Genomic DNA, 18,197 nt, shown 5'->3' with positions numbered 1-18,197 from the left:
TTGGTGGTTTTGCTAGAGGCGTCCTCCCCGAGCTTCAACAGGAGGATGATTCGCCCTACTATGACTTTGTTTACCACCGAAATAACTTTGAAGCTGTTATATTAAGGTAAAATAACTGCATAGTGTGTCTTCAATAGAAAAGGCAGCTAATGACTAATTTAAACCACAGGAAATTGATGTTCAGCTATACAAGACACTTTTTACAGAAAATATTATATTGTTAAGGACTGTAAAATCTTGCGATTTATGACAATGGGTTTCAAATTATTAAAATAATTAAAAATATAACCATTTGAATAAAGGATCTTCAACTCTCCTAAACTCAGCAACGTTCAAACCTTTTTTTTTTAGAAACTCTGGAGAAACTTACAAAAAGGGAAAAAGAAGTATCCACTCTAACAACCCAAGTCGACGCCCTAAAGACCCAAATAACAGGTAATTAAACGCCATGCATCATATAAGATAATTTTCATTGTAGTTTTTATAACATTAAAGAAACTAAAATAATAATTGTGATATTTTGTTATCTTGATGCAAAAATTTTGTGCGTAGCCTTAGAGGAAAAAGTTCAGCTGGGAGAGAAGAAAGCAGATGGACTGGTCAAGGAGAAGACCCGTTTGGAAGGGGAGCTGGAGTCTATGACCAAGAAATCCCACGATGCATCTGGCCAGCTGGTGATTATTAGCCAGGAGCTGCTGAAGAAAGAGAGGTAAAGAGCATAGTGTGGAGTAGCAGAGGGCACGTTGTGATTTATTACGGGTTGGAGTAAGGTTTTAAACAATTAACGCGGTAATGACAACATGGGCCATCAGGAAATTGACTTTAGTGCTTATTTATCATCTGGGTTGATGGAGTACATTCCAGAATATGCTTGCTTTCATTCGTATACATCTACTTGAAATTAATACTCCACCCTGTATTTCATCTTTGTCATGGTTGTGCATTGCGTGTCAATACACCAGCATGAATGGTTGCCCATGTTTTATTGCAGAGTGTAATTTACGCAAAAGCAATTGAACTTAATGAAGGCAATTACGTTGATTAAAGCTCTTACCTAAAATGTCATTAGCTTTTCCGCACACCTGATCTTTACTGCAAGTGAGGGTTACAACAGTAGATCAAAGTAAGATACAACATTGACCACTTAATTTCACCACTTTTTGTGTGTGTTTGTGTATCCATATCAGGAGCTTGAATGAGCTACGGGTGATGTTGCTGGAATCTCCACGGCACTCTCCAGGAGTTGATCGGGACCTTATCCGAGAAGTCCACAGAACAGAATGGAGGCAGAAGGAGCAGAAACTACAGGACGACATTAAAAGCCTACGAGAAAAACTTTTGATGCTGGTGAGACACACGTGCAGCGAAATTATTCTGTAGCCGCTGCTGATGTAACACAACAGACTTTGTTAGCATATTGAATATTCTGTAATAGCATTTAGCCTGTTTGACAAGAAGAAAATGGAGGAATAATCATCTGAAAATGTTGCAAGTTATATTTAAACTCCCATTTTGCATATACGCATTAAAGTTCAATGCCTCTTATGAACCTCTCTCACTGTACGACATAGGACCACCGATGGAGAGCCACGATCACAGAAATCGCGACGATAGTTTCACGATGGCAATTTTTCGTCTGGGACAGCCAATAATCGTGCAGTGTATCCCGGGCTTTAGGGAGCATTAGGCGGCCTTTATGCAGGTGGCCGGCGTATGTTTTTAAATGTTTCCAATAGAGCTGGCGTTTTTGTGCCTGATGTATGGAGTTAAAAAAAATTCCACTTTGGGTGAAACACTCCGCTCATCAATGTCACTACTCACTTCAATCACCGTGCAGAAGGGGTGGGGCAAATATCACAACAACCAACCAGAGCATAGTATAACGACTGATAAACAAAGCAAAAGTATCACACCAACCAAAGCGATTAGCTGAAAAACGCTGGCAATCGCCCACAGTCAGCGTCCGTCCACAGCCCCGTTTAAACCCTTTGGTGTACACGCCCCCTTAGCGAGCACAGATCCATTAGTTTTTCATAGTCACGTGACCCAAGCTGTGTCTGAAATCGCTCCCTGTCCACTATATAATGCACTATATTGGGTGTCGGCCATTTTGTAGTGGTGTCCGAAACCTGAGTGAACAACTTAATTTTTTACATTCGTTCATTACTTTTTACCCACAATGCACTCTGATTTTGAGGGTACATTCGATGTACACTCACTCACTCATATTTCCCATGATACAACAGGAGACAAATGCGTAACTGGAATCAGATAAAGGATACCGACAGTAAACACCAAACATTTACCTTTATACACTTTTGTTAGTTCTTCTTGTCAGTTATTTTCTACTTTTTAAAAATAAATAAATAAAAAATAATTGCGCTATATTTAATTTAAACTATAACGCTGGATTTCCACCAACTGCGGAGCGGCCGCAGATCTGCTCCGCTGCGTCACGGCTCCGCCATCCGCCAATACCCACCAGTTCTGTATTTGTTGCAGAGCGGGTGTGTGTTGAAGTGACGAGGACCCATGAGGTCTTGCAAATTCACGTGATGATCGCGCAATATCTAGTTCTCTCTCCGCCCATTATGACGTTTTGCTGGACCAGCCCAGATCACAACATGAGATCTCGCGAATTCGGGTATGATCACGCGATATAGTCATGGCTCCGCCCTGCAGAGCTGTCCGGCATATAGCAAAAATAAAAGCTCTGCGTATTTGTTCCGGAGGGCTGCGGATGTCCGGAGCTGTGACGGATTCGGAACGCAGTCAGTGGAAATACACACATTGACTTGAATGGAAACTGATTGACTCCGGCGCCGGATCCGCAGTCGGTGGAAATCCAGCGTAATACACATTATTTTATTAAACAATAAATAAACAACAGTAAATAAATATAACAAGCAGTTGTTTTGTTCTCTTTATTATCAACTAACCCAATAAACATGGCAAATGTGACAAATAGTAAGAAAGTAGACTTTACGTTATCTCGTCAATTAAGAGAAAACATTTCCCTGCCAATGACGCTTTCCTGGCGAGTAATCTGTAATTCTGATATTATCCACTAGATGGCACGATAACCCAATTTATAAAAAACTAAAGCAAAAACTAATTTATTTGATTTTAAACTCTGTGTATGTTTTGTTCTTCGTTCTAAATCTGATCTCTAACAAAATTCCTTTACAAAAATGAAATTATTTCAGCTTTTTTCTCAAAACCTGGTATTTTTTAAAGAAACCTACCCATATTTAAGAAGTTATAAAAATAAAACAAATAAAGATAGGATAATACATTTTTTCTCGTTTTGCAACGAAACTCTTCATATATATATATATATAAATAAATAAATAAATAAAAATATATGTGTGTGTGTATATATATATATATATATATATATATGGTATGTATGTATGTATGTATGTATGTATAAATATATATATATATATATATATATATATATATATATATATATATATATATATATGTATTTATTTATGTATTTATTTATTTATGTATTTATATATTTATTTATGTATTTATATATTTATTTATTTATATGTATGTATGTATGTATATATATTTATTTATTTATTTATTTTCCTGGAAATCACAAAAAATTCTGGCGGCCAACTTTTTAAAAAAGACTGACGGGGAATGAGTTAATATTATATCATATTGCATTGTATTATAATATAGCATTAAAAGGTCAACTATTCATTATCTACAGTTTAAACAGTTTATTTTTTATTTTATTTTAATTTCTACAATATCTTTACCTCAGGGTCGAGAGAGGTCTTCCCCAGACCACCGGAGGTACTCCATGATGGACCCGTCCACTTCAGATACAGAGGTGTCCCGTCTGCGTCAAAGACTTCTGAACACAGAGGAGGCTCTGAGGAGCGCTCTGGAGCACAACCAACACGTGGACCAGCTAGTGCAGGCCATGTATACCCGCCCCGACAAGCACCAGGTAAACAAAAAGACCCGAGCAGTTCCGAGACCAATGCTAAAAATCAAACCATTAAAGATTTTTTTGTTTTTTTTATACTGCCTTTTGACTTTGCTGTAAACTGCTTTTGAATTAATGTCATTTCTCCCCCTTACAGGCTCATGCTAGTGCAAATTCTGCAAATGGAATCCATCAAGAAGACACGTCCTTTACACATGAGGTTAATAAATATTAGTGCAAAACATCATAGAGTAGGGGTCTCCAATTGTTTTGTGAGCAAGGGCTAAAACCGTCTGGAGGGCTACTTTTTGATATAGTCTACTCATAACTTTTTTGTTTCACTTGTTGATGTGTTTTATCATTGTTTAAAATGTTAACATACATAAAAGATGCTAAGCTAATATAAAATATATTATGTAATAAATGTAATATGTACTGTAAATAATAAGTAATAAATAAATATTAAAATTGGGGCCATTAATAGAATGTGCTTTAACTGGCAACTCACAGACTCTATGTTGGAGACCACTGTCATACAAAAGGTTAAATATATATATATATGTATATGTGAATGTTTTATATATTGAAATTATTTTGAAAAACTTTTTTTTTTCATTCCAGGAAGAACACTGATGAGGGCTAAAGGGATTGTCAAGTGTTTGGTGTGTTTGATGCCTAGGCCTTTTTGGACTAATGCTTCACCGGACATCTTATTTTCTGTTTACAACCGTGTACCGAAGAATATCTAAAATAATCCGAGATGCTTATTAAAAGACATACAGGAAGTGCTTTTTGAGGTCATGGTACAACTTCTGACACCGACCCTGTAAGCTACCTCCGAGATGGACATTGATATCTTAAGGAACGTGAGAGCATCGATCATGATCCTCAGAAAAACAATACTCTGCTATAATCCCTGTTGGTTATAATCGGTTGCTGTTTAGAAACTCGTTTGTACCCGTTTAATTTATTTGACATGATGCTTTCACCACCTTCTTTTAGATGAAAATCAGCGAAATAGACTGGCCTACTTCCAGCACTGAGTTTGTCTTGGGCTTGTCGCATTTCATAGATACTGTAGCAAACAAGTTAATAAAAAGACCGCCTCCTGGATTCCACACCTGCACATATTCGTGTTTTTATTTAGATGTTTATAAGTATAAAGTATGCAGTTTTCAGCAACCATGATAAGCAAGACTAGCAAGTTAAGGTACACTGTAAACACAAATACCACTATTGCCATTTAAATACAATAAGGGTAAACAACACCCAGGCTGAAGTTAAAAATCAAGTCATTGTTTTTCTGAACTTAGCTTATTGATTTTTAGTAAAACTATGAACTTTTTGTTCCTCCATAATGGGAGGAAAATGCACAGATGATAAATCTGGATGGATTTACAGTACCAGCTTTGTCTTTGGTTTTGTTCTTCACTTGACATTGCTCTTATTGCAAAATGCAATATCTCATATTTCATAATATGAGGTACAGACACGTCATTTTAAATCTTGCTTCTCTGATATTGCTGGTAAGTAAAATGATGTTTTGCATAGACTGATGTAATTGAATAAGCAACACTTTTAACAAAATGGTCTGAATATTACCAACCCCATTCTTGATCGCATTTTCCCTACATCACTTTTTCGGTAATAAAGTTTTTGCACATTTAACAAGATGGTGCCTAATTTGCATATTTAAACATGTAAAACTTTATTTGCATATGTTTTTGATGACAGAATTTTAGTTTGTGCATCTGAAGACTTTAAAGGAATAGTCTACTCATTTTCAATATTAAAATATGTTATTACCTTAACTAAGAACTGTTGATACATCCCTCTATCATCTGTGTGCGTGCACGTAAGCGCTGGAGCGCGCTGCGACGCTTCGATAGCATTTAGCTTAGCCCCATTCATTCAATGGTACCATTTAGAGATAAAGTTAGAAGTGACCAAACACATCAATGTTTTTCCTATTTAAGACGAGTAGTTATACGAGCAAGTTTGGTGGTTCAAAATAAAACGTAGCGCTTTTCTAAGCGGATTTAAAAGAGGAACTATATTTTATGGCGTAATAGCACTTTTGGGAGTGCTTCGACTCGCCTGAAAAGTCCGCTCCCCTTCTCACTCTCATAATGGGAGAGGGGGGGTGTTACTGCGCCGAGTCGAAGTACTCCCAAAAGTGCTATTACGCCATAAAATATAGTTCCTCTTTTGAATCCGCTTAAAAGGGGCGCTGCGTTTTGTTTTGTACCACCAAGCTTGCTCGTGTAGCTACTCGTCTTAAATAGGAAAAACGTTGATGGTACAATGTTGGTACAATTGAATGAATGGGGCTAAGCTAAATGCTATTGAAGCGTCGCAGCGCGCTCCAGCGCTTGCGTGCACGCACACAGATGATAGAGGGATGTATCAACAATTCGGTTGGGGTAGTAACATGTTTTAGTGTTGAAAATGAGTAGACTATTCCTTTAAGGATCTGCTTTTGCCACACTGAACTTTACGGACTAAAAATTAAATCTGAGGTTGCTGCAAAATTAACAGTGAAATAAAACGTGAGTTGTTGTTATTATTATAAAAAGCAAATAGATGATATAGATTCGGACTTTGCAATTGGGTAGTTTGGACATAAATCAACTTTATATTGATGTTATTGTCATACAAGGAAGAGGAATTTCCCCAATTTTTGCAGTTGAAATTAGTTCAAATTGCTGTGGATTCAAAGAAAGACCCATTTCATCTATTGGGAAAACATTTCAACACGTGCTATAATGGTTCCCAAGCATATAATTAAACATTAACGAAACAGAACCTTGTAGTGTTTTATTTGAAACAAATGTTTAATGTTATTTCATAGTAAAGTGTATAAAATAATGGTAACTACTTAAGTTAGGTTAGGTTCAAGGTCGGTACCTAGTAATTACACAGTTGTATAGTATGCGACAGGACATGACTGTAAAATAAAGTGTCAATGTTTTAAGTTTGATAAAATAAGGATTTGTTTTTTTTATATATCATATATTATATACTCACCTAAAGGATTATTAGGAACACCTGTTTAATTTCTCATTAATGCAATTATCTAATCAACCAATGGCAGTTGCTTCAATGCATTTAGGGGTGTGGTCCCGGTCAAGACAATCTCCTGAATTCCAAACTGAATGTCAGAATGGGAAAGAAAGGTGATTTAAGCCATTCTGAGCGTGGCATGGTTGTTGGTGCCAGACGGAGTATTTCATGATCTGGTGAGTTACTGGGATTTTCATGCACAACCATTTCTAGGGTTTACAAAGAATGGTGTGAAAAGGGAAAAACATCCAGTATGCGGCAGTCCTGTGGCCAAAAATGCCTTGTTGATGCTAGAGGTCAGAGGAGAATGAGCCGACTAATTAAATTGGGCATTGTTTAAATGCCACGGCCTACCTGAACATTGTTTCTGACTAGGGATGTCCCGATCCGATCACGTGATCGGAAATCGGCCCCGATCACGTGGTTTCAGACTCGATCGGAATCGGACGTTACCTTCCAATCAGGACTCGGATACATATGCAGGGTTTAAATTGGGCCAGGACCGCACACACATACTGAAGGTCTCGCTCTGCTCCGCGCCAGTGTACGCGCTGCGCTGGTGCGTGTGAACTGACTCGAATCATATATTTATAAATATATATATAAATAAATATATATATAAATAAATATATATATATATAAATATAAATATAAATATATATAAATATAAATATATATAAATATAAATAAATATAAATAAATAAATATAAATAAATAAATATAAATAAATAAATATAAATAAATATATATATATATATATATATATATAAATAAATATAAATAAATAAATATAAATAAAAAAATAAATAAATAAATAAATATAAATAAAAAAATATAAATAAATTAATATAAATTAATATATATAAATAAATAAATAAATATAAATAAATAAATATAAATAAATAAATATAAATAAATAAATATATATAAATAAATATATATAAATAAATAAATATAAATAAATAAATATAAATAAATAAATATAAATAAATAAATATAAATAAATATATATAAATAAATAAATATAAATAAATAAATATAAATAAATAAATATATATATAAATAAATATATATAAATAGATAAATATAAATATATATTTTTAACATTCATAGACAAATGCATTTATAATTTTACAACCTATACGACTAAAAAGTATATTTTTCCAGGCCAAAATATAAAAGTTTGTATAAAGTGTATAAGTAGCCTATGTATAAAATATAATATTAGAAGTATGTTATTTGCAGGTGAAAATATATTACATTTGAACCTTTTCAAACCTGTTGTTTACAGATTTGTAAAGTATTTCTTCCAATGCGGCGTGAATATAAATGCTTTAAAATATATTTCAAAATGGCCAAAATATATTGGTAAACAATATTTTTTTAAACATATTTCAAAATATATTTCAGCACATATATTTTTGGATATTTTGAAATATATTTAAAATTATATTTGAAAATATATTTTTTGCTGTATGAGAGAGTACATCCAAAGAGTATAGAAGAACAAGAGACGAAACTTGTGTTTAATTTATGCATCCATTAATATTTGGAGATATATTAATAATGCACATAATTAAATGTATAGTATTCAGTCCAATCACAAACAACAATCAATTTTATTAAAAACAAAGACTTTATTTTCAAAAAGAAAACAGACAGAGATAGACAGCAATTGATATTTGCAAATGTAAATGTAATAAAACTGCTTTAACATTATAATATAGCACTGCTGAACGCTCATCATAAGTGCACGCATGCGCAGACGTCCTCTGAAGATAAATGTCATTAACTAAAATAAACCCTGAAACAGAGTAACAGCGGAGTTGTGCGTGTGTGTTTATTTAAAGATGGATTTCGTTTGACACATGATTGTGTCTTGTTGGCAATCATTGATATGAACATGTAGTGAATCATAAGTTATCAAGAGATAGCGATGTAATGTTTTGTGTGTGTTGCTTGCTCTTGACTCTCTCCTCCCGCGGTTCACCTCCAGAGTTACAGCTGATCTCTCTTTTATAAATCTGATCAAACTAAAGACTCTTCAGGATGAAATATTACTCTATAAATACTCAAAAATAACATGAGATGAACAGAAACACTGTGTGTTGTGTGTTCATGTTTTTATGAATAAATCTCAGTTCATTCAGAGCATCACTGGATGTTTATCATTTCAAATGACTTATAATAATAAAACAGTGACTTTATAAAGTAACATTTGTAATAAAAATAACTTACCTTTGAAACAGATGAATAAAATGTTGTGCTGATTTATAGGTCACCTCCTTTATGTGGCCATCAAGATCCCTGAATGCAGTCTGATAAAGAAAACAATGTGAATCATGTGCTATATACAAACATTAACAGTCAACAGCTCATATACAGATCTCTCTTACAGATGTTTTCACCTTTAGATATAAAATAAAACATTATTTACTATGTTTATTCAAAACAAACTCTTCAGAAATTATTTATGTTTTTATTAGTCGTCCACGTCATAACCAATAAACTTCAATGTTTTCTTATGATAATAAAAATAAGTGTTATGTTTTATAAGTTATTGCTGCAGTCAGAAATCTCTCATATATTATACGTCATAAGCTGTAGAGAGACGTTTGAAAACCTTTTTGATCTTTTAACCTCGTAATCAGATTGTTAGAAGATGTAAAGACCTTGAATTGATTTTAAGTTAGTTAACTGTTTGAACTCATCTGTGATCTGTCTGTTTAGTGTTACTAAAGGAGTTAAAGGAGAACAGAGAAACTTTAGACTAAGTTAACTTTCTCTCCCAGTGATTTCAACCTAACTTGGTTCTTTGTCTTATTAGGTTTACAGTAAGTTTGGCTGTAAGTGTTTTCTAGTGGATGATGGAAATGTTGGTAAAACCTGATCATGATTTTTCCTCTTTTCATTTGATGCGGCTGATAATCGCATTACATTTAAGTTTGACACAATAAATGAACATAATGAATGCGTCACAAACAATCTTTCTCATTTTTGTTTTTTTCCACTACTCTACTCTGTTTAATATCAAAATATTTTTATTTATTTTCTGCTCATAGGGGTGGGGTTTGAGGAGGTGAAGTTGGGTCTCTTCTTCTTCTTCTTCTTTTTTTTTTTAAAGTAACCCATCAAGTCTGGGTCTCTTGGCGTCTGATACCATGCCTTCAGATGCTTCCTGCAAATAAAACAAACAGAGATTTAAGACATCAAATAACTTTTTTAATTGAATTTGTTTTGTTTAGGGCTCTGGTATAAATCTACCTGTGAAGTGGATGGAGCGGGACGCTTAAGAGCACGACGTTTAGTAAGAGAGGCGGGAGGAGACACTTGCCGGATTGGCCGACTGTTATTAGTTAAGGGTCTATAAACATATAAAAGCACTGTGAGAATTCAAACATTCAAGCACTAAAACATCTCAAATAAAAAAGTAAATGTAATATTACAAAGGTTAATGCTGAAATAAAGACTTACTGAGAAACTGAAGAACAGTCGGCCACGGCAGTGTCTGCTTTATTTTGCTGTAAATAAAACAATCAATGATTTAATAAATTAAATGAAATTCTCTATTGAAATTGTGACTTATAACGTTTAGGTCTTTGGTTAAATCTACCTGAGTAGATGATGGTGTCTGGGCCGGAGGCGGCGTGACCTCAGCCGACAGCCTGTTAAGTTTGGCCCTCTTTCGCGTCGGCTCCATCTCATCCTGAAGATTAAATACACGTATATTAAAACAAAATAAAATGACCATTGAGTTCTGCTAAAGCCTTCGCTTTAAATCTACCTGTGAAGACGGAGCCGGACGCCAAAGACGCCGACGAGAGGCGGGAGGAGGCATATGTCTCTGAGGAGGTGAAGGTCTATAAACACATATAAAAGCACTGTGAGAATTCAAACATTCAAGCGCTAAAACATCTCAAATAAAAAACTAAATGTAATATAACAAAGATTAATGCTGAAATAAAGACTTACTGAGACACAGAAGAGCACTCGACCTCCCCAGCGTCTGCTTTATTTTGCTGTAAATAAAACAATCAAAGATTTAATAAATGAAATAAAATTCTCAATGAAATTGTCACTAATAACATTTAGGTCTTTGGTTTAATCTACCTGAGCGGACGATGGTGTCTGGGCCGGAGGCGGCGTGACCTCAGCCGACAGCCCATTTAGCCTCTTTCTCTTTAGCGTCGGCTCCATCTCATCCGGATCATCCTGAAGATTAAATACACGTATATTAAAACAAATTAAAATGATCATTGAGTTCTGCTAAAGCCTTCAGTTTTAATCTACCTGTGAAGACGCCGGACGCTTGACAGCACGACGCTGAGGAGGTGAGGCGGGAGGATACACTTGTCTCTGAGGAGGTGAAAGTCTACACATACAAATAAAGATACTGTAAGAACTGTTTCTGATAACTTTACTGTAAAAAATGTAAAAACACAGCTAAACATAATACTAGACTGGTTAGAGATAAATTTAAAGAGACTTTGATAAACTTACTGGGCCTGAGGTGGCGTGACCTCCGCCAACAGCCCGTGAGGAGATGAATGTCTATAAATACATATAAATATATTGTTAAGAACTGTTTCTGTAAACATTTGTGCAAATAAAAAATGTAAAGTCTAAAACAGACAGACTATGATAAACTTACTGAGCTTTAATATCAGTTTCTGTGAAACAGAGTCTGGCCATTTTTGATGTCAGCTCCATCTCATTACTTTGCTGTAATTTTAGATTTAAAACACATTTATTAAAACAAATTTAACAGAATTAACAGAAGTTCTGCTAAAGACTTATTTACATGAAACTACTTTATCATTAAAATTGACACTAATAATGTTCAGAATCTACCTGAGAGGATGAAGACGGCTGGGGCTGAGGAGGCGTCTGGGGCTGAGGAGGCGTCTGGGGCTGAGGAGGCGTCTGGGGCTGAGGAGGCGTTTGGGGCTGAGGAGGCGTCTGCGGAGACACAACCGGAGCGGTTGACCCATCCGGAGGTGAAGGTCTAAAACACATTTAAATTAATTGTTAAGAACTGTTTCTGTAAACATTTGTGCAAATAAAAAATGTTAAGTCTAAAACAGACAGACTATGATAAACTTACTGAGCTTTAATATCAGTTTCTGTGAGACAGAGTCTGGCCATTATTGATGTCAGCTCCATCTCATTACTTTGCTGTAATTTTAGATTTAAAACACATTTATTAAAACAAATTAAAATTAACAGAAGTTCTGCTAAAGACTAATTTACATGAAACTACTTTATCATTAAAATTGGCACTAATAATGTTCACAATCTACCTGAGAGGATGAAGACGGCTGGGGCTGAGGAGGCGTCTGGGGCTGAGGAGGCGTCTGGGGCTGAGGAGGCGTTTGGGGCTGAGGAGACGTTTGGGGCTGAGGAGGCGTTTGGGGCTGAGGAGGCATTTGGGGCTGAGGAGGTGTAACCGGAGCGGTTGACCCATCTGGAGGTGGAGGTCTAAAAACACATTTAAATATATTGTTAAGAACTGTTTCTGCAAACATTCAAACAATAAAATATTAAGTTTACTGTTAAAGATTTAAAAACACAGCTAAAGGTAATACTAGACTGGTTACAGATGAATTTAGAGAGACTTTGATAAACTTACGGAGATGGTAAACTAGTCTCCACCTCCATGTCCTCCACCTCATCTGCACTAGTTTGCTGTAATTAAAACAATTAGAGATTTAAAACGTTTACATGAAACTTCTTTATCATTAATATTGACACTAATAATGTTCACAATCTACCTGAGAGGATGGAGGCGTTTGGGGCTGAGGAGGCGTCTGGGGCTGAGGAGGTGCAACCGGAGCGGTTGACCCATCTGGAGTTGAAGGTCTAAAACACATTTAAATATATTGTTAAGAACTGTTTCTGCAAACATTCAAACAATAAAATATTAAGTTTACTGTTAAAGATTTAAAAACACAGCTAAAGGTAATACTAGACTGGTTACAGATGAATTTAGAGAGACTTTGATAAACTTACGGAGCTGGTAAACTAGTCTCCACCTCCATGTCCTCCACCTCATCAGCTTTATTTTGCTGTAAGTAAAACAATCAGATTTAAAACATTTACATGAAACTTCTTAATTAATATTATTAACACTAATAATGTTCACAATCTACCTGAGAGGATGGAGGCGTTTGGGGCTGAGGAGGCGTCTGGGGCTGAGGAGGTGTAACCGGAGCGGTTGACCCATCTGGAGGTGGAGGTCTAAAAACACATTTAAATATATTGTTAAGAACTGTTTCTTCAAACATTTGAGCAATAAAATATTAAGTTTACTGAAGAAGATTTAAAAACAAAGCTAAAGGTAATACTAGACTGGTTGGAAATGAATTTAGAGAAACTTTTATAAACTTACAGAGCTGTTAAACTAGTCTCCACATCCATATCCTCCACCTCATCTGCACTAGTTTGCTGTAAGTAAAACAATAAGAGATTTAAAACATTTACATGAAACTACTTTTTCAATATTATTAACACCAATTATGTTCACAATCTACCTGAGAGGATGGAGGCGTCTGGGGCTGAGGAGGCGTTTGGGGCTGAGGTGGTGCAACCGGAGCGGTTGACCCATCTGGAGTTGAAGGTCTAAAAACACATTTATATATATTGTTAAGAACTGTTTCTGCAAACATTTACCAGCAGCTAATTGTAATATTATAATAGTAACAGATAAAAATTGACACAATTTGTTTAACTTACTGAGACACACTAGGGGAGGGTAGAACCCCTGCTGGAGGGTCAGCAGGAGCAGGTGCAGGAGGTGGCGAAGGAAGGATCACTGCTGGAGGGTCAGCAGGAGCAGGTGCAGGAGGTGGCAAAGGAAGGATCACTGCTGGAGGGTCAGCAGGACCAGGTGCATGAGGAGGAGAGGGAAGGATCACTGCTGGAGGGTCAGCAGGAGCAGGTGCAGGAGGTGGCGAAGGAAGGATCACTGCTGGAGGGTCAGCAGGAGCAGGAGCAGGAGGTGGTGAGGGAAGGATCACTGCTGGAGGGTCAGCAGGAGCAGGTGCAGGAGGAGGAGAGGGAAGGATCACTGCTGGAGGGTCAGCAGGAGCAGGTGCAGGAGGTGGCGAAGGAAGGATCACTGCTGGAGGGTCAGCAGGACCAGGTGCATGAGAAGGAGAGGGAAGGATCACTGCTGGAGGGTCAGCAGGAGCAGGTGCAGGTGCAGGAGGTGGCGAAGGAAGGATCACTGCTGGAGGGTCAGCAGGAGCAGGTGCAGGAGGAGGAGAGGGAAGGATCACTGCTGGAGGGTCAGCAGGAGCAGGGGCAGCAGCAGGTACAACCTCATCAGATTCATCCTCTGAAGAGAGGTCTGAATCATAAAGGTCCTCGAGGACCCATGAAGAAAGTTGGCATTTCATGCCAACAAATATCATGGGATACCTAGGAACGCATAGGAAAAACTGTGAGTACCGTTTCTGCAATGATTGTAGTGCTTAAGAAATTGCTGTTTATTTTTGCATACAGACAAAACTAACATATTGTAACTAAACCTATAAGAAATGGAAGAATATATTTGTCCAAACTGAATACATTAATAAGATTCTCTTTAAGCGCTGTGTCAATCTAAATTGTATGACTTCTAATGTACTGATTCGCTTTTGTTATCATCATTGTTTGCCAACTGAAAAACATTCTTGACAGATGTGGCAGGAGAAAGATCTTCATACCTCTTAATGAACCTGTAAAGGTGAATCAATTTCTGAGGCGAACTCTCTTCCTTACGCAGGCGGAGCATCTCCCGATCCAAAGTCTTCCTCACGAGACTACGTGCCTCCTCAGAGGTCAGGGCAAAGTCCACCAATGTTCGCCCTACCTTAAATCTGCATGGGAGAAAAATTATCATTGTAAACTATCTTGGCTCTCTAACAATGAATTAGGCATCTGATCAGCATGACTTAATCGCTGGATGTCAAAACAAAAAAATGTTACTGCAACAAAATAACTGAAGATCTGTGAGTCCTTACCGGAATTCTGCAGAAACATAACCACATCCGGAGAAACGGACCACATCAAAGACTAAAGTCTCCGCCCTCGCCTTGAGATCTTTAGTCTCGTGGTCCTTGATGTTCTCCTAGAAATCACATCATCAGTTAGGTTATGTGTTAGTTACTGTTAAACACTCGGGCTGGTATTGAAATGTGATGTTTTACTTTTGTGATTAAATTAATTCCTCTCTATAAAAACTCTCTGAAGATGAGACAAACAGACAGAATCTCACCTGATGTGTGCCGCCTGCACTTGTGGATGGTGGTGTGGTGGTCTCCTTACGAGATGCACTGAAGTCCACCTTGTACCAGAGGTCTTTCCACTCTGGAAAACCTTCTGAAAATAAAGCAAAGAGGTTAAATTAAAAAACTTGATGACAACAAAATAATTTTCACAAATATACTAAATCAAGTGCGTCCACACCTTTCACGGGGGCCAGTGGCTTCATTTCATCTCTGGAGACCACCTCACCGACCCAAGGCAGAGACAGCACTGGTTCAATGATGAGGGGCTCAACCTCACTCCAGTCATCAACAACAGAGGAACTCCTGATCCGACAAATATATCAAAACAATAAGTCAGGTTAGACACATGAGTACAGCCATCTATTACAAAGAGTTTGTATGCTGTGTAAGTCTTATGTTACCCTTCAGTAAGAGAGCTGGAGTCAGAGCCTGAACCAGACACTGGAGAAAGCACATGATCAGATGAAGACGCCTCCTCCTCAGTGTCTTCAACCTCGACCATGGCCTTCTCCTCTGGACCTGTAAGTGAAAAGAACAGATAAGAATTAAGGATTCAAGGATCATTCTTTAATCCAGCATATCATCCAGGATTGTCAATCTGAAATTCAGTGTCGGTGAAGGACAGCAAAACACTTCAAAACTTCAAATAATTATTATTTTCAAGAAATATAAATTAACTGCAAAAAATAATGATCAGGTTAGACATGGGAATAGTATTAATCATTAAAAAGTCCTTTGGCTAATAGTGTCTCTATCTCTCACACATTTCACTCAGTGTTTTTTGTTTGAACATCAGTCACAGATATTGTTGGACAGATTACAGGTGAAAATGTCTGAACTTACAGGCTTCCTCTGCTGTTGATAACGCAGGAGATGGGGGAGCGACGGCTCGATCAGCTGGTGTCAATTCAGACATCCCAGAGCTGAGAGCATCGTCCTAGAAATCACATCATCATCAGTTAGGTTATGTTTAAGTTACTGTTAAACACTCGGGCTGGTATTGAAATGTGATGCTTTACTTTAGTGATTACATAATTCCTCTCTATAAAAACTCTCTGAAGATGACACAAGCAGACAGAATCTCACCTGATGTGTGCCGGCTGCCTGAGTGGAGGATGGTGATGTGGTGGTCTCCTCATGAGCGACATGAAGGTCCACCGTGTCCCCTAGGTTTTTCCAAACTGGAAGACCTTATGGGAACAAAGCAAAGAGGTTAAATTAAACAACTTGATGTGAACAAAATAATTTTCACAAATATACTAAATCAAGTGCGTTCACACCTTTAGTGGGAGCTGGTGGCTTCATGTCATCTCTGGGAGGAGGGACCACCTCACCGACCCAAGGCAGAGACAGCACTGGTTGGATGCTGAGTGGGGGCTCGACTCCACTACAGTCGTCCACAACAGAGGAACTCCTGATATGACAAATATATCAAAACAATAAGTCAGGTTAGACACATGAGTACAGACATCTATTACAAAGAGTTTTATGCTGTGTTAGTCTTATGTTACCCTTCAGTAAGAGAGCTGGAGTCAGAGCCTGAACCAGACACTGGAGAAAGCACATGATCAGATGAAGACGCCTCCTCCTCAGTGTCTTCAACCTTGACCATGGCCTTCTCCTCTGGACCTGTAAGTGAAAAGAACAGATAAGAATTAAGGATTCAAGGATCATCCATTAATCCAGCATATCATCCAGGATTGTCAATCTGAGATTCAGTGTCGGTGAAGGACAGCAAAACACTTCAAAGCTTGAAATAATTATTAAAAAAAGTTAATGAAAACTGAAAAAATAACTATCAGTATTCATAAGGGAATAGTATTAATCATTAAAAAATTCCTTTGGCTAACAGTGTCCCTCTCTCACACATTTCACTCAGTGTTTTTTGTTTGTACATCAGTCACAGATATTGTTGGACTTATACAGAGGTGAATATGTATGAACTTACAGGCTTCCTCTGTTGTAGACAGCTGAGGAGTCGGGGGAGGTGCCGTGGACACCTCAGGCCTCACCGAAATCTCAGCATCCTGGGTGTTTCCCTTATGCGGACTGCCCGGTTCACTGAGCGCCTCCTCCTGTGACCCAGGGACGGAGGGCTCAGTGAATTCAGGAGCAGATAGAGGTCTGCTGATTGCAACAACGGGCCGATTCTCCTTAACAAAAAGGAGAGTCGACCCGTTATTCAAAGCAGAAGACAGCTCTTCCGCTGAAGGGAATCGTCGTGATCCTCTGTCAATAACAAAGACGGGAAACATGACGAACACCAAAAAAACAACAAGCAAAGACAAACAAACAACCACGAAAAACACAGAAAATCGCCTTGGACTTGTGAACAAGAACCAAAACACGCCGAACTGAAAACCCACGAAATAATGAAGGGCGTGCTGACTTTTATAGCCTCTGAAACTTGACGTAATAATCACAGCATTATAGCGTCACCGTACGAACATTAACCATTGTTAACTGTAGTTAAACCATGGAAACCATAAACACACACACACACACACACACACACAAATATATATATATATTTTTTTCCCAATATCATTTTTTATAATTGCTTTATGAATATCGGGAATCTTATATCAGATAAAAAGTCTTCAACAATAAAATTCTCTTCAGTACAATACTAAGTTTAGTAAACACGGACATTAAAAGAATTAATATTTTGCATAGAGCGCCCTTTAGATATTTTGTTATAACATTTGAAAATTAAATGATCACATCTTTTTAAATATTATCGTATTTATAATTTAATATTTACACGCCCTTTCAGTGTTATTTGCTATTTGTGTTGACTTTAAAAAATAAATCGCCATATATTTTGTTCGCAAAAAGGAATGTTTAATGTTGTATTAGTGTGCTTGGTTTTAACATTAAATAAAAATTGGATTCTTATGAGTTTAAATGTA

At 37.0% G+C, this 18,197-nt stretch overlaps 2 protein-coding genes across 5 annotated transcripts in view; one reads left to right on the top strand and one right to left on the bottom strand.

Moving 5' to 3' along the window:
* The window catches only part of clip2 (CAP-GLY domain containing linker protein 2), a 52,389-nt gene extending 47,319 nt beyond the window's left edge, over positions 1-5,070 (top strand). For 2 of the 4 annotated variants that reach the window (XM_073861195.1, XM_073861197.1), the window contains 6 exons: positions 352-435; positions 553-709; positions 1,188-1,347; positions 3,785-3,973; positions 4,110-4,172; positions 4,574-5,070. In XM_073861195.1, the coding sequence (XP_073717296.1) occupies positions 352-435; positions 553-709; positions 1,188-1,347; positions 3,785-3,973; positions 4,110-4,172; positions 4,574-4,585 (665 nt within the window). In that variant the 3' untranslated portion in view covers positions 4,586-5,070. Of the gene's footprint in view, positions 1-351; positions 436-552; positions 710-1,187; positions 1,348-3,784; positions 3,974-4,109; positions 4,203-4,573 lie in introns of those variants that run through there. The other 2 variants (XM_073861196.1, XM_073861198.1) reach the window with 1 other exon arrangement.
* A 3,974-nt stretch (positions 5,071-9,044) lies between these two features.
* LOC129440931 (uncharacterized) lies at positions 9,045-16,051 on the bottom strand. Its single transcript, XM_073860381.1, has 26 exons — positions 16,048-16,051; positions 15,687-15,804; positions 15,464-15,588; positions 15,273-15,376; positions 15,019-15,125; positions 14,722-14,874; positions 13,748-14,434; positions 13,546-13,633; positions 13,404-13,459; positions 13,165-13,252; positions 13,025-13,080; positions 12,787-12,874; positions 12,645-12,700; positions 12,316-12,493; positions 12,120-12,190; positions 11,867-12,020; positions 11,667-11,737; positions 11,516-11,566; positions 11,306-11,387; positions 11,126-11,227; positions 10,988-11,034; positions 10,800-10,875; positions 10,629-10,721; positions 10,490-10,536; positions 10,280-10,379; positions 9,045-10,193 (listed from the first exon to the last, which is right to left on the bottom strand). Exons 1-26 carry the CDS (start codon positions 16,049-16,051, stop codon positions 10,134-10,136), a joined length of 2,862 nt encoding a protein of 953 aa, XP_073716482.1. The 3' UTR covers positions 9,045-10,133.
* Positions 16,052-18,197: the final 2,146 nt, after the last annotated feature.

Source organism: Misgurnus anguillicaudatus, chromosome 22 (assembly GCF_027580225.2).
Source record: "Misgurnus anguillicaudatus chromosome 22, ASM2758022v2, whole genome shotgun sequence".
In the NCBI taxonomy this organism is placed as follows: Eukaryota; Metazoa; Chordata; class Actinopteri; order Cypriniformes; family Cobitidae; genus Misgurnus; species Misgurnus anguillicaudatus.
The sequence above is the reverse complement of the archived record's forward strand: the minus strand, read 5'-3'. Positions and strand labels throughout refer to the sequence as shown.

Excerpts from the sequence above, each read along its gene's own strand:
- LOC129440931 (XM_073860381.1), bottom strand. Across the intron at positions 14,875-15,018 it reads TATGTTTCTGCAGAATTCCG|ATTTAAGGTAGGGCGAACAT; the intron begins GTAAGGACTCAC and ends TCTCCCATGCAG. Across the intron at positions 11,035-11,125 it reads AGACACCATCGTCCGCTCAG|CAAAATAAAGCAGACGCTGG; the intron begins GTAGATTAAACC and ends TTTTATTTACAG.